Below are 15679 nucleotides of genomic sequence, written 5' to 3' on the forward strand. Positions count from 1 at the left end.
GCTACTTGTGGTCTGTCTCTCTCTCTCTCTCTCTCTGTCAAATAAACAAAATCTTTAAAAAATATATTTTGCTTTTAACTTATAAGTTACCTTACCCATTTCACAATTTTTTCCCCTAAAGAAATGTTATATGAGATGTGATTTTTCAAATTCTGGATTTGGTTGACTGTTTCCTCCTTGAGATCATCTTTTAAAATATTTCTGTGATTTTTGTATTTCTTGTAAACTGATAGTGTAATGTGTAGTAATTTGTTCACTTCAGGTTCAGTTTTTTTGGCAAGAATATTTCATAGATTGTTCAGTATATGTTCTCTTTCATCACAATAGGAGCCACATGATTTCCACCTGTCTCTCGTACCACTGTTGATAGACAGGTGGAAATCATGCATGTTTAGGGAGAGATCAGTGTGTTTTGGTGTTCTCAGCTTTATCTGACAATTATAAAGTTAGCCATTGACATTTCACCTAGTGAACATTTCCTGGTTTGGTAGCAAATGATTCTGTTATTCCTTATGTAATTAATTGCTGATAAAAAATGGTGACAATTTGCAGTTTTTATGGATTTGCTAATGTTCCCTATCTAATTTTTAAATTAGCTGTTGAGAACTTGCTATTCCTGGATTTAGATAATTTTTTAAGAAAAACTGGACTAGAAGTTACCCACGGTCTTTAAATAATATTCCGATGAGAAAAACTTTTGAAGTATGTTAATAATCAAAATGATTACAAATGTATTTGAAGTAATTGTGATCTCTGTCATAAAGTTTGTGTTCTCATGTGTGGGTATTATTTTGAGACAACAAGAAAGCTTTTAGAATGTATTTTATAAAATCTGTTTTTTATTGTTCCTTTTTATATAGGTTATTAAGTGTGGTATGCTGTGATCTAGACACTCTTCTTCTACTAGAGGCTCAGTATCAAGTATCTGAAGTGTTACTAAATGCTCAAGAAGAAAATATCTTAGAGACCTCTGAAAGTCACAGGTAAAAACAAAAAAGAAAACCAAAAAAACTGTTAAGACAATATTATTAACAATAGTTTTCTTTACAGATGCTCTGTTAAGGCAGTGATTTTGTATATGTAGTTTCATGTTTTTCCCCTATCTGAATTCAATAGATTTAAAAAACTGAGTAAAAAGCAATGAAAATACAAATGTCACCATTCGAAAGCTTATGATAGGTGTTTGGAGGATTGAACAGTACTGCTTTCTGAGTTTTTGTTTCATTTAGCATTTTTTTTTAAGACCTGATTTTATTGATGGTTCCATGAAGTTCTATCACCTTTAAATTACGGCTGGAGTGTAAGTTGACTCATTAAACAAAATGTTTGATTTATTGTCCATTACAGAGTTACTCTTTACCCCATTCTCTTAATTATGTTAGTTCACATTCATAATTTCTGATTATTGCAAAATGAGGTTATGGTAATATCTTGATTTTTTTTTTTCTATTTTACTTGTCATTACCTCAGTTTGGCTGACATTTATTGTATACACATTCAATAGCTGGTACTGTTTTCATGTCTGTAATTAAAAAAAAATTGTTCTTCCATTCTAGCTCAATGTTAGAAGAATATAGAAGCTCAGGAACATGACTGGATTCTCTAGATTTGATACAGAAGGGTGATATTAACAGCTGCAGGAAGTGTGGAATGTGCTCAAAAGCAACATTTAGATTTTGAATTTAAGGCACTGGGTCTAGAACCCAAGGAAACCTTTACTAAAAAAGTGAAAAAGTCATTGTGGAAATAATGTAGGTCTTAATTCCATTTCTTTAAATGCAGTAACATTTGACAAGAAAATATTATTTTATAGTATCATTTATCTCGTTTTAGTAGTTATATCTCCATCAGTTTTTTGCTTTCTGACAAAGAAAGCTGTAAGATAAGGAGAATTTAGCCCTTTCTAAGTGATACATTGTTAATCATTTTCTAAACTTTTCTATAGAAAATTTTATTTTTTTCTTTACATTGCACTGATTTGATTTTGGAATTAAATCATATTCAATTAAGATAATAAAATTGATATGTTTATTTTTCAGGAATTTCATAATTGATGGGTTATCAGTAGAGAGAAATCATGTTCTTGTTAGAATAAATTTTATTGGTGGGCCCATGGAACGAATTTTGCCTCCAAGGGTACTAGAGAAGGTGAGTAGGGTAAAGAGGAATCTTTGTTAGTAGAGAAGCTGTAGGATACAAGTAAACACTTTAAAATGAAAGTAGTATTCTTTGTGATGCAGGATATGTTATTATTTCATTAAAAAGTTGTCATTTTTCTGTGTCTGTGATGTTTACTTTTGATGTCTTTGTTTTTCATGATACCTAATTTTTATTAGATGAATGTATTTTTTGTATTTAATTAGCAAGATTGAGTACTTCTCCTTCCATCAATACTCATAGACATTGGCTTTCTCTTGAAGGGACATTTTTTTTTAATTAAGTACATTTTTGCTCTGTTAGCCTGGGAAAGATGAGATAGAAATGATTGACAATACAAGATAAACAGTTTGGTGTTTTGAATTTGTTTCCTATTTCAATATAGGAAATACGGGTTTCTTTTGAAGACTTTAATTTCTCTTTCATGGAAAAAAAATAGGCTGTCATTATCAGTCCTAGTTGCTAGAACAAGTTACCATGTATTTGTCTTCAGGGCTTGTTTAATGCCATTTCTATTACATTTCATTTTAGTTATTATCCTTTGGAGTATTGAATTATAATTGTCACATAGCTTTTGGTTAGTTAGGCTACAATTCTAGTGTCTATGAAACAATAATCACTTTAGTGTTTCGGAAAGCCTTAAAATTCAGTATTTTAGAATATTTCCTAAAGTCATTTGTCTTCTTTTTTAGGGTGATAATCCATATCCTTGGCCCATGTTTTCTTCATATCCTTTACCAAACTGCTATCTCTCAGAAGTTACAAGAAATGCTGATCTAAAACAAGGTGAGATATTTACCATCAACTGTCATGTTATTTTAATGCTTTTATGGTTATAATTTGAAAAAAAGAAAAAGTATTGTTATGAGAGATTCATACTATTTTTCATACAGCTTGTGTATGTGGATACATTTATGCCTATTTCTATGTAAATTTCTTACTAAATTATTTGTATGCTACTGAATAATTCTTATCAGAACCTTTTTTTCGTTTAAACAAAGGAATTATGATTTTTGATGAGTTCTAGATACATAGGACTTTATTCAGCAGAGTGATATTTTTTGGTATCTGCGTGCCATAGGTTAGTTCTGTGTCCTCAAGACTGGTCTATTTATATAAATTATATAAATATAATAAAAGTTCAGGTGTCTGCCTTAGAGGAGTTCATGAACTTTTGGAGAGTACATACAATTAAATAATTGTATGATAGTGCAGTATGATAGAAACTAAATAGTCAAATGTGTAGCCTGCTAGGACCCCTTCCAGAGAAATCAGTGTTTAATGCAAGGCGTGAAATATGTGTTTTTTGGGTAATATAAGAGCATTTTTGACTGAGGAAAACAGCAGAGAGGATTGAAAGGAGCACATTATATTCAGAGAACTGTGAGTAGTTCAGGATGTTTGAGATTTGGTGTCAGGGCAAGAGAAACCAGAGGTAAGACAGCTGGTAATCCAAGTTCAACCATAAGGCCAGCATAGCTGAAGACTATTGTGAGAGCAATGAAAATTCCAGCCATTTTTAGATTAGAGAATTCCAAGATGAAATATGAAGATATATGATCAAAGTACTCATTAATTTGAGAAGTTAAATCTTATGTCAGTGTGATCTTCAATATTCTTGAAGTTGTGCTAGAAAAAAGGATTCATTTAACATAGGTTAATATTTTATGGAGTGATTTTTGAAAAAATGGTTTTCATGTCTTTCACTTTTCCCTACATTTATTTGCTTTCGAACAATTAAGAGAAGCCATTCATTGATATGTATTGTTTTTATTTCTATCCAGTGTTCGAGATATATATTACCTTTTTCACAGATGGATAGGAACAAAAACTGTGCTTTGTTGCTTTGTTTTTTCATTTCTGTCTACTTAGAGTTTAGGAAAAGAGAAAGAAAGAACATAAGGGAGCTTTTTAACTTTTTTTTTTTAAGATTTTATTTATTTGAGAGAGAGAGCATGAGAACATGAGCAGGGGAAGAGGCAGAGGGAGAGAGAGGAGACCCCTTGCTGAGCAGGGATTACCAACATCGTTCTCTCATCCCAGGACCCCAGGATCATGACCTAAGCTGAAGACAGATGCTTAACTGGCTGAGCCACCCAAGTGTCCCTAAAGTTTTTAATATTTGTCTTTATAATGCACTAAAAATTCTGGCTTTGTTTTCTTCTTGTGCAACCTAAACTATTGATTTCAGAGATGTGTGAGTGGTAGGAAGTATTTTTCAATAAGAAACTCTTGAGAGAATTCCACTTTGAACACTTTACCCCACTGATTCACATCTTTCAGTAAACCCAAGCCTTTCTCAGTCACTCTCATGCTTTCCTAACTTACTTTCAGTCTTCTTAATGCCTTTATATTTTGTTGTTGTTGTAGGTTTCATCATTTATTTGCCCTCTCCTAATTACCAGGTGCTTCACTAGGCATTGGAGATAAAATGTGCATTAAGACATGGTCCATTCTTGGTACCCCAACTCTTTCCTGATCTTTTCCTTATTACAATGAAGCATTGTTATCTTTGCTAAGTTTCACTTGGTAACAAATATTAATTTTTTGAACAACAAGTTCATTATCAATTTCATTATGTGACTGTCATATTTGATAATTTGATTTTTCAGAATAGTTTGATTTAAAAAAAGTGTCCCTTATATTTTTAAACAGAACAAGGAAGACAAAGATAAGAAAAATAAGGTTAAATGGACACTTCCCTGAAAGAAGATGTATCATTAATTCCTAGGAAGTGGTGCTCAAAGGAATATAATTTTACTCCTTGCTCTACTCTTGTGAGTGATTTAGAAAAGGGAATAATAATAATATCTCTGACTAGCCCAGAAGATAACTGCAGAATGGTCATTAACTGGAAGTGGGCCCATTGTACTGCCGGGCAGTCATACATGGTGTCCCTGGGTCCATATTCTCCCACTCTCCTAGATGACCATTTTAAAATCTTTCTCATCAAACCTTCACTTCATCCCTGTCCATCCTGTCCAATGATAATTTTGTTTTCTAGGTTACGGAAGAAATAGCAAAGAAAAAATCTTCCACGTGCTCCTGATAAGCACCAACTCAGCTGAATCTATTGCAATTTTGGGTTTTCGTTACTATGAATAAACTGCCAATGTTAACTTACAAAGGCTAGCTTCTCCATTCATGCACTACATTCCATCTTCTTCTCAAGGATACTGCTTCTAACAGTTCTCCATTTTCCTTTATTGCTCTTTTTTTGTTGGGGGGAGTGGTGTGGATGGGTCTCCATTGTGGCTCTTTGTGAACCAAAAACCTGCTATTAATTCTTTCATATTTAAATATCTTCTTTTGAATCTACTTTTAAATCTGTCCTTTTTTTTTTTCTTTTTTGCAAAATTCTTTGAAGGAATTTGTTTAATCTTGGTATTCCAGTAACTCCTTCTGCTCTCTCTTGAATCCACAAAGCTAACTAGGCTTTCGCCCCTACCATCACACTGTGATTAAATCTACTGTGTAGATCAGTCCTCATCCTGCTAGACTTAACATTATTATTCAACATGTTCACTCCCTCCCTTTCTTTTGCAACACTTTCTTCACTTGGCTTCTAGAAAATGTATGATGGGATTTTCCTTTGTTTCTGGAAAATTCTTTTGTCTTCTTTGTTTGATCTTTAACTTCCCTCTAACTTCTTAACTTTGGAGTACCCCAGGGCTCAGTTCTTAGTTGCCTGTTTTTCTAGCAGGACTTACTCTTGGAGAACATCTCATCTCATGACTAAAATAATGTCCAGTATGCTGAGGGCTATCTGATTTATATATCTAACCCCTATCCCTCCCCTGAAGTCTGCATTCATATCTAACTGCCTACTTGACACCTCTGCTAGGAAGGTTAATAAGCACATCAAACCTAACACATCTGAGATAAACTTCTCATACTCCCTCAAAATCTATTCTTTTGATTATTTTTACTCATTTCAGAAATGGCAACTTTTGCTTCCAGTTCTTTGCGCGATAAACCTAAAGGCATTCTTTGACTTACCTTTTTCTTCATACACACATCTAATTTGTCAGCAAATGCTCTTGACTCTGCCTATCTGAAATCACTTTCTCTCATGCACACCCGTCATCTCTCACTTGTATTATTGCAGCAATCTGCCAAGTAATCAATGTGTTCTCAGCACAGCAACCAGAGTAATGCTGTTGAAATGTGGATTGCATCACATTACTCCTTAATTGAAACCCTCCAATGGTTTCATAGCTAACAAGGCCCAGTATGGTTGTGGCTTCATTCCTGTCAAAGCTCTGTTTTACTTCAGTACCACATTTCAAACCTCTTTAATGCCACATTTCCTCACCATATTGGACAAAACTTCTTGCTTTCTGTTTATCCCTAAAATATAAGTATTTGACTAAGACATTATCCTCAATTTAATAGTAGTACCTAATACTTCCTCCTAATAATAATGGTCCTGGTTTTTGTTGAGCAGGAGAGAATAATCTAGGCACCAGTGGATAATCCAGAACGAACATCATAGAGATATCTCTGTGAACTCAGTGAGAAAAATGGAGCCAAATGAATTTCTAACAGTTCTAAAGCTAAATTGAAAGTATGCTTCTGATTAAATACAGCTCAATAAATTAAACATTGTACAATTTTAAATATACTGTATTTAAACTTATAATACTTTAAAACATAGCTGTTTGGAAGACAGGAGTTCTTATACTTTTCATTTTGCTTTTTTTAAAATTTGAAAATAATGATTCATTGATTCTGATAGATGTTATTTTAGTTGCCATTTGCACTGCAAAATTTTGGGATATCATTTCCTTGTTATGGGGGAAAAAAATCAGCTTCGGTTGTGTGCACGTAGTGACATCCTCTCATTTGTCTCCCAGCTTCTACATTTATCCTCCTTGCTACAGTTAGCATCTCCTCATCTGTTAAATTGTCTCTTGTTAGCTCATTGGCATTAGTGTTAGCTATTAGATAATTTATCTTCATCTGTAAATAAGAATCTCAAGATATCATCTGGTTCAGTTATTTTTCTTTGTGCACTATTTTAGGGTCACCATTCTAAAATGTAAAAGCCTTTTAAAAGCTAATGATTAATATTATCTGTTTGTGTATGTATATATGAACTTTATGTGTATACATATATAAGCCTGTACAGGTATATATGTACACATGTGCACTTGTGTATATATATGTTTGATGTATAAATGTGTGATATATAAATAATGTGTGTATGATATAAATAATCTTATACACATGATAAAGTTACCTTTCATGTGGTAGATATAACTTGGAATATTATATTTCTGTTACCCTAGAGTTTAGATAAATTGGAAGAATATTGTGAGTGTAATAACTTACTATTACCTGTGCAGCAGATAAAAGGGAAAGGAGAGTTGTAGTGTGGTTAAAAGCCAGTACAGGTTAGTGTGTTCAGGAGCTGTTAAAGTGTACTACTAGAAATTAACTCATAATGTCTTTTCTGTATGAAACAGATCGTGAGATAAACAAAACAAAACAAAACAGATTGCTTTGTTTCCCTAAGCTAAACTTAGATCTCCCAGGAATTATTGTTATACCCCTAATTGGCTAGTCTGTTCTACTCCATTCCATTTTGGTGTGTTCAGGATGGGACTTCTTTCTCTAAAGAGGAACAGAAATTTGGTACTTTCGTACTGAGAAATAAAAATGACTTGAGGGATTAAATAGCATGCTCTGGTTATTAAATAGCATGCCTTAGCGAGACATCTGCAAGTAAGAAATTTGGTCTTCCTTTCTAGCATCCTATATTCATTTTGTTTTTAAATTACTTTTATAATGTTTATTCAGGCTGAATTATAAAATAATCAGCGATCTAGATTACATCTGTACTCTATATACCTTACTACTGTGGAATGCCTGTCTCTATCAGGAAATCATTTGGATCTGTATTCACTCAGCTGGGGCTGGTACCTTCAAAGTAGAGTGAGTTTTTGTGTCATGGGTTGTTTGTGTCTAGTAGCCCTGACAGGGCCAGCAGAGCAGTAAAAGCACAGCATTGACTCGCAGGGCCACTGGCATTGCTCTTTGATCTAGAAATTCAGATGGCTACTCATTGAAAGCCTCAAATACATCAGTTACTCGTAATGCAAGTAAACTTCTGCATGTTCCTTGCAAGTCCTCCATAGTCACTCTTTACCCACATATCCCTCCAAAGGCTCTTCCTTAAAAAACAAACAAAACAAAACAAGAAAAACATTTACCTCCTTTGGGCTTTCTGAGAAGTAAACAATAACAGCTAATGTGAGCCGGCTGTGTAAATAAATGTGTCACTTTCCCATTCTTTTCTCTCCCTTACCCTTGACTTCATCTCATGGCTTTTGTCTCTATAGTAATTGACCTATATATTCTGTATAACCCTGTGGGTCTTGTTTTATTTTGTTAAAAACAGCTTTACTGAAAGGTAATTAACATACTATACAATTCACCCATTTAAAGCATGCAATTCAGTGATTTTTTTTTTAGTATATTAATAGATACATACAGCTATCACCACAAAAAACGTTAGAACATTTTTACCACCTCAAAAAGAAACCCAGTACTCCCTCTTCCCCTGCTTCTTTCACCCAGCCCTAAGCGACCACTGAAATCTTCTTTTTATCTCTAGAGATTTCTCTAGTTTGGACTTTTCATATGAATGAAATAGTGTAGTATGTGGTATTTCATGACTGACTTTTTTCTTAGCGTAATGTTTTCAAGGTTCATCTCTAAGTTTCATTCATGTTGTAGTATGGATAAATACTTCATTCCTTTTTATGATTAAATAATATTCCATTATGTGCCTATACCATAATTTGTTTGTTTATATATTTGTATCTGCTTATGGACACTTGGGTTGTTTCCACCTTTTGACTATTAAATAATGCTGCTATAAGCATTCGTGTACAAATTTCTGCATGAACATGTTTTTATTTCTTCTAGAATATATACCTAGAAGTAGAATTGCTGAGTTATATGGTAATTCTGTGTTTAATAGTTTGAGGAACGGGCTCAGTTTTCTAAAGCAGCTGTGCCATTTTACCTTTTCACCAACAGCTTTATGGGATTCTTATTTCTCCTCCTCCTCCTCCTCATCTGTTGTGATCTTGCCATCCTCGTAGATATGAAGTACACTATTTCATTGTGGTTTTGATTTGCATTCCCTGATGTCTAATAATGTTGAGTATCTCTTCATGTTATATATCTTCCTTGGAAAATTAACTATTCACATCCTTTGCCTATTTTTTAATGCTTTGTCTTTTTATTATTGAGTTGTAAGAGTTTTTTATATATTCTGAGTATAAATTCCTTAAGGGATATATGATTGGGGAACATCTTTCATATCTCAGAATATTAAGTGTATGCTTCTGGGCCTTTGCTCTTGATGTTCCATTTTCCTGGAGTACTACCTCTCCTCTTTACACAGGTAATTCCTTCTTAAGCTTTTATGCTGAGTCTGAATGTTCCTTCTTCAGAGCCGTGTTACCTCCACCTTATCTAAAACACACCTTTTCCCTTCCGTCTGTCTGTCCCGCTTCCTGTGGATTCCTCTCATAGCACCGTTCCTTACTATGAGTTTATGTTTTTGTTCACGCTCTGCTGCCCTGCAGTGTAACTTCCATTAGACAAAAACGCTGTCTGCCGTAGGTAGTAGGCAACAATAGGTGTCTGTTGAATTTCTTCTCTATTTTTCCCATCATCAAACTCTATTTTCCAAATCTTTGTGGGTGGACGTTGGGAATTCCTTTCAGGCTGCTATGTAAATTTAGAAGTTTTGACTCAAACCTAAAATAATCTCTGGTCTCACTCATTTTTCTAGAATATCAATAGCTTTGTAGTTAGAAAGCCCCTTGAGCTAGACTTCTGTATATATCATTCATGAAGTGGACACCTTTTTATAGTTATTTTATCATTTACAAAGTGGTACTTTATGTTTTTATAGCACATAAAAGGTATACATTGTTAGTATTACATCTCATTTTTTTCCACAATTGAAAAAATAACCAAAAAATGTACAGCCTTTATTCTGTGATTACTTCAAATTTAATCTTTTCAGCTTCAGTATCTTAACTCTACTGCTTCCTCTCTGCATTTTTACTTATCTGATAGGAAATTGAATTTCTGCCTGGCAAAACATTCTCTTTCAAATACTATATAAAGGAGTAAGTTCCATGGTGATAATCATTCCCTTTGATGGAATGCACCACATAATGTTAAATCTTTATAGTCTGATTGTTCAGATATTTTTAGTTGGATATTTTTAGATGATATTATTCCTATAGGAGAAAACAGATCATTTTAAAGTTCATTATCTATGAGATATAACTATCTCATTATACTATCTTTCCCCAATAGCATGAAGTAGTTTTTCTTCCTTCAAATTAATAGGAAAAGGAAGGAGGATATTATACAAAACTGAAGTGAATTCTAGTTAAAACTTAATTTTCAGTTTGCACATTTTCAGCTCTGGATGAATTGGGTATAAAATATATGTTGAATCATTAGGCTCCAGGTACTGATCAAATGTCCATGAGGACCATATTCTCTTCTTAGGTGAGAAACTTGATCTAAGTTACTGTATTAAATCTATATCATTTGCATAGATTTGGTTCTTCATAAAAGCAAAAACAAAAATGCAAACTATTGGCAATGTTTAATAATATGTTTGGGGCTAGAAAAGGCTTTTTGATAGGTATTATATATGAATTCACTTTGAACATTTTGTAGTTGCAGACTACTGTTTATAAGATAATCATTGCACTGTATTTTGTTAAGTAGAAAGAAACAAGTATTAATAGAGAAACTTTCTAAATTAGAGATGGAACTGAAGAACAAGAGTACCATATTCTCTGTCTCTGGAGTTAGGCATTGTGCAGTGAATGAGCAGTTAAGTTTATGGGTTTTGTAGTTACATTGTTACTGTACCAACATATTTTATCCTAGCTCTCAAAACATGCTGGTAGTTTAAATAATTTGCGTGAAAAGATATTGAAATTTAGCTTTTTCAACTACTAATTCTGTAATTTTGTCATTGAGACAATGTTCTTGTTTTAACAAGACGTGTTCTCATGAATCTATATTGATTTTGTTTAATAAATGTTTGTGTCCTTACTGGGTTTAATCCTTTATTCAGTGATACTACTTCTTGCTGACACTTTGATAATTTCTGTCTTTTAAGACATTAAGTCCATGCCCATGTCCTTAATGAATTATTTTCCTGTCTTTCTAAATTTACAAATGGGATAACAATCCATTATGTAATCCTGATAGTATAGATCAAAATTGGAATCCTACCTATGTAGAAGTAAACTTTTTAAGAGGAAAAAAGGGAGAATAGATGAACCATAATTGCTCCTACATTTTAATAAAAGAGTGAAAGTTATCCAATTAACAAGTTGAGTGGATTATTTCATTGCTAGTCTGATAAATTATGTAAGATTTAGCATTACCGTTTGTTCTCCAGTCAACTGAGGACAGAATGCATAGGGAAAACTGTAAGAGTACTTTGAAAATAGTATGGCATTACATAAAATACAGTGTAACATAATGATGGATATTGTTTGTTCTGATTTTAAAAAGCTTTTTGAATTATGTCTTGCACTATAGTCAGTCTAAAAATATTTTTAGTGATGAATTCTGTCTTTTATCAACTGCTTATTTAGGCCTTTATGTCAAGTCAGACATCTTCTTAATATTTTTTCTTATTGTTTCTAACCTTTTAATTAAGATTTATTTTCTGCAGATGAAGGTAAATGACTTTTATTTGACATCATTCTGTTAAGTGAGGGGACTAGGAGTATGAGATTATGGTTTCTTTTCAGTGTAGTAAATCTTGAGCTGCATCTGTTGAGATACTTAGCTTACAAATCAGAGTAAGTATTTACTTTTGAATAATAAAACTTATTTTCATGTACTTATTACTTCATGTTTGCAACATATATATCTATGGCAACCAGGGAAAACAGATCACCTGCTGGTTTAAGTGCAGGTGATAGGGGAAAGCGAATTCCTCATTTCTTGAAAATGTGACTCATTTCTTTTATAGTAAATGATTATTACATATTTTAAAAAAGAAAAAGTGATACAACTTACAGTGAGGAATAACATGTGTAAAATACAGATGCCGTGTATTAAGAGCCCCCGTAGTTCAAATAAATTGAAAATGTGTAATAAATTTAGAAACTCCCAAATTTAGAGATAGACAGAGAACTAATAGAATTTGGGCATCTTTTCAGTTGCTTCTCAGAGACCACTCCAAAGTCTTCCCTTGTATGTTATAATAAAAGTAAACTGAAATGACTATGTTAAACTACATGGAAGAAGATAAGCAGAAATACAAATGGAAAGTAAATATTACACAAATAAGGTTCAGGATAAGACATAGGTGACTATCTGAATTGAGCCTAGGGATCCGTTTCTAGTTAATGAAATCTTCCATTATTTTGTTTCTTTTGTAGAATTTGTTGTGATATTCTGTGTAAAGTGGGCATTCACAATTGCATTTAGGAAACTAAAAGTTTTCGGTGTAAATAGCAGTTTCTCTCTGCATTTATATTGAGCTTATATTTTACTCCCTTTGAAACTGAGATTCCTTTTATATTGTCTATAATAATCTTATAATCAATATAACATTTCTTTGTAATGATCTTTTGAGAAAAAATTATACAGTATCCTCAAGTATGAAAAGATTATAGTGCTCACCAAAACAAAGAATTTGAGAGTTTAAATATGAAATATTGTTAGCTATGATTGGTGAACATGAAACTTGATGTTCTCTTCCCCCTCTTTTCCCATTTTCCTTAATGGTTTTAAGGAATGAGTTTAAGATAGATTTTTTACTTTCTCTTCCAACTTTGCATTGTTTGTAAATCATAGTGGTCTGAAGGAACAAAGAGAAGAAGTGCATATACTCACTAGACACACCAAACCACTTTTGGGAAAACAAAACAGTACTTGACCATGGTAACCTCATAACTAGATGTATAATTAATACACTGAACCTAAATTATGATATGGTACTTTCCTAAAAATAATACTGTAGGGTAATAATTACATAAAAACAGCTGATACAAAAAATGTAAGTTAAGAGAGAAATTGTGTTCAGTGTGTAGAATATAAACCTGGATTCTTCCTGGGGAAATAGATCAACTGTTTTCTCATTTAACCCTAAGAAGTGAATATTCATTTCATTACAGGAGACTGGATTGAACCCAGAAAGGAGCTAGAACCTCTTAAGGAGATAAAACAATGAGGATTTTAAAAATTTGTACTTTAAAACACTTTACTATAAAATTGTGACTAGGGCTCTTGCAAGTGAATCATTTTATACATGTCCATACTTTTAACTAAAGTTTATTGAGTTCTTATACAGACTTTATACCAAATTAGGAACTATAATTGTTCATATTTTAGTGACAGTAATATGCTTAGAGGCTTTTAGTCACTGTCACTTTCAATTATACCCTACATTTACATACACATAGGTATATATAATCAATTTTTATAACAACAGAATACATTTATTTTAAGAATAGTTTGAATGTTGACATGTCTGTGCACACATCAGCACCACCATAATCAAGTATATAACACATTCATGATTCCACAAAAGTTCCCTTTTTCCCTTGCAGTCATCTGTTCTCTATTCCCAGCCTCAGGTGATTACTGATTTTTTTCCCCCACTGCTATAGATTAGGATTTCTCAACTTCAGCACTATTAATATTTTGGGCTAGGTAATTGCTTGTTGCCAGAGGGTGTTGTTCTGTGCCTTGTAGGATTTTTAGTAGCATTTTTTAGTCTCTACCCACTAGATGCTAGTAGAACTCTCTCTGTACTCCCCACTCCAAGGTACGACAATCAGAAATGTCTGTAAAGACTGCTGAACTAATCCTGGAGAGCAAAACATAGTCCCCTTGAGAACAGCTACCAAAGATTAGTTTTTCCTATACTTGCAGTTCATACAAATAGAATCATATAGGAAACTTTGTGCCTGATTTCTTTCTCTCAGCATAATGGTTTTGAGATGCATCCAAGTTGGCACATGTACCATTTGTTATCTCTTTACCAAATGGGGTTCCAGTATCAATAAAGTGCAATTTGGTTAAATTGTACCAAAACATTTGGTTCTGTTCATATTTTTTTTAAATATTTAAAGACTTAAAAAAAGCTGCTTTAACATATTTGCTAATCATATCACTCTAGTCCTTTCTGGATCTCTTAGCTGATTTATCTATTGGTTATGAGCCACATTTTTCCCCTTTCTCATGTTAGTGATTTCTTTATTGAATATCAGCTGTCATTCATTTTACATTGTTGAGTGGGAGATTTTGTTTTTCTTTAGTAATGGACATGTTTTTGGAGTGCTGTCAAGTTATTCATGGATCAGTTTGATCCTTCAGGGCTTTCATTTTTTGGTTATGGTGGTGTAGAGTTGCCTCTATTGTTCATTTAACTCTATTACTAAGGTGTTACTTTTCTGGTACCTTTATGGACTACCTGGTAGTTAAAGGACTCTTCACTCTGGAACTTGGGCATCAGCTAGCACTAAGTGTATTCTGGGAATTGTTCATTTTACAAGCTCCGAACTGTTTTTTGCCCAACTTTGTGGATTTTCATTCTTTATTTGCTTAGCTGATTATTTTGCAATCAGCTTGACAAGGACTTACATAGATTTCTGTAGTTCTTTGCTCTGCTCTTCCTTTTCAGTATTATGATCCCCAAATTTTAGCCTCCTCCATCTCTGAAATTTGACTTCTGTCTCTTCAACTCTGCAAGACCTCCATAGCATCATCCTCCTTCCTGCATAGTGATCTTGAAATTGCCTTCAAGAAAAAGGCCAGTTGTGAAGTTCACCACATTAGTTTTCCTTTTCTCAGGAAAAATAGTCCTGTGTACTGCCTGATGCCTAATGTTTGGAAACAGTTGTTTGTTATATTTTACTCAGTTTTCAGGTTGTTTACAGCAGGACAGCAAGACTTCCTAGTACCTCCACTGTGGCCAGAAGCAAAACTCTGGGTTTTAATTCTTTTGTGTTATTATAAACATAGAAATTTTGGGAAAACATCAGATTCATATTTGCTTTACTCACACAGTTACTACTTTATTGTATTCCTATAGTACCATTCCTGTGATTCCATTTCCTCTTGCCTCATTCTCTATGTCCAAGGGCCTTTGCTGGTCCAATATCATTGGCCTCTCTCTGAACTTGCCCACTTATTCTGTACAAAGGTAGGAAGAATGTTTGGTGGGGTAATTGGGAGAAGGTTGGAAAATCTTGGATTAACCTACTTGTATAGGCTGTACTTTCAAGTTAGCCTATCTTTTTTTTTTTTTTTAAAGATTTTATTTATTTATTTGACAGACAGAGATCACAAATAGGCAGAGAGGCAGGCAGAGAGAGGGGGGAAGCAGGCTCCCCGCTGAGAAGAGAGCCTGATGTGGGGCTCTATCCCAGGACCCTTGGATCACAACCTGAGCCGAAGGCAGAGGCTTTAACCCACTGAGCCACCCAGGCGCCCCCAAGTTAGCCTA

General features: G+C 33.5%; 1 protein-coding gene across 1 annotated transcript in view; it reads left to right on the top strand.

Moving 5' to 3' along the window:
• TBC1D32 (TBC1 domain family member 32) overlaps positions 1-15679 on the top strand; it is a 219780-nt gene that overhangs the window by 144444 nt on the left and 59657 nt on the right. Inside the window, exons 24-26 of the mRNA XM_080805345.1 lie at positions 861-983; positions 2040-2148; positions 2850-2943. Of these exons, the coding sequence (XP_080661471.1) occupies positions 861-983; positions 2040-2148; positions 2850-2943 (326 nt within the window). The remainder of the gene's footprint in view (positions 1-860; positions 984-2039; positions 2149-2849; positions 2944-15679) is intronic.

This window comes from Martes martes (genome assembly GCF_963455335.1).
Source record: "Martes martes genome assembly, chromosome: 6".
In the NCBI taxonomy this organism is placed as follows: domain Eukaryota; kingdom Metazoa; phylum Chordata; class Mammalia; order Carnivora; family Mustelidae; genus Martes; species Martes martes.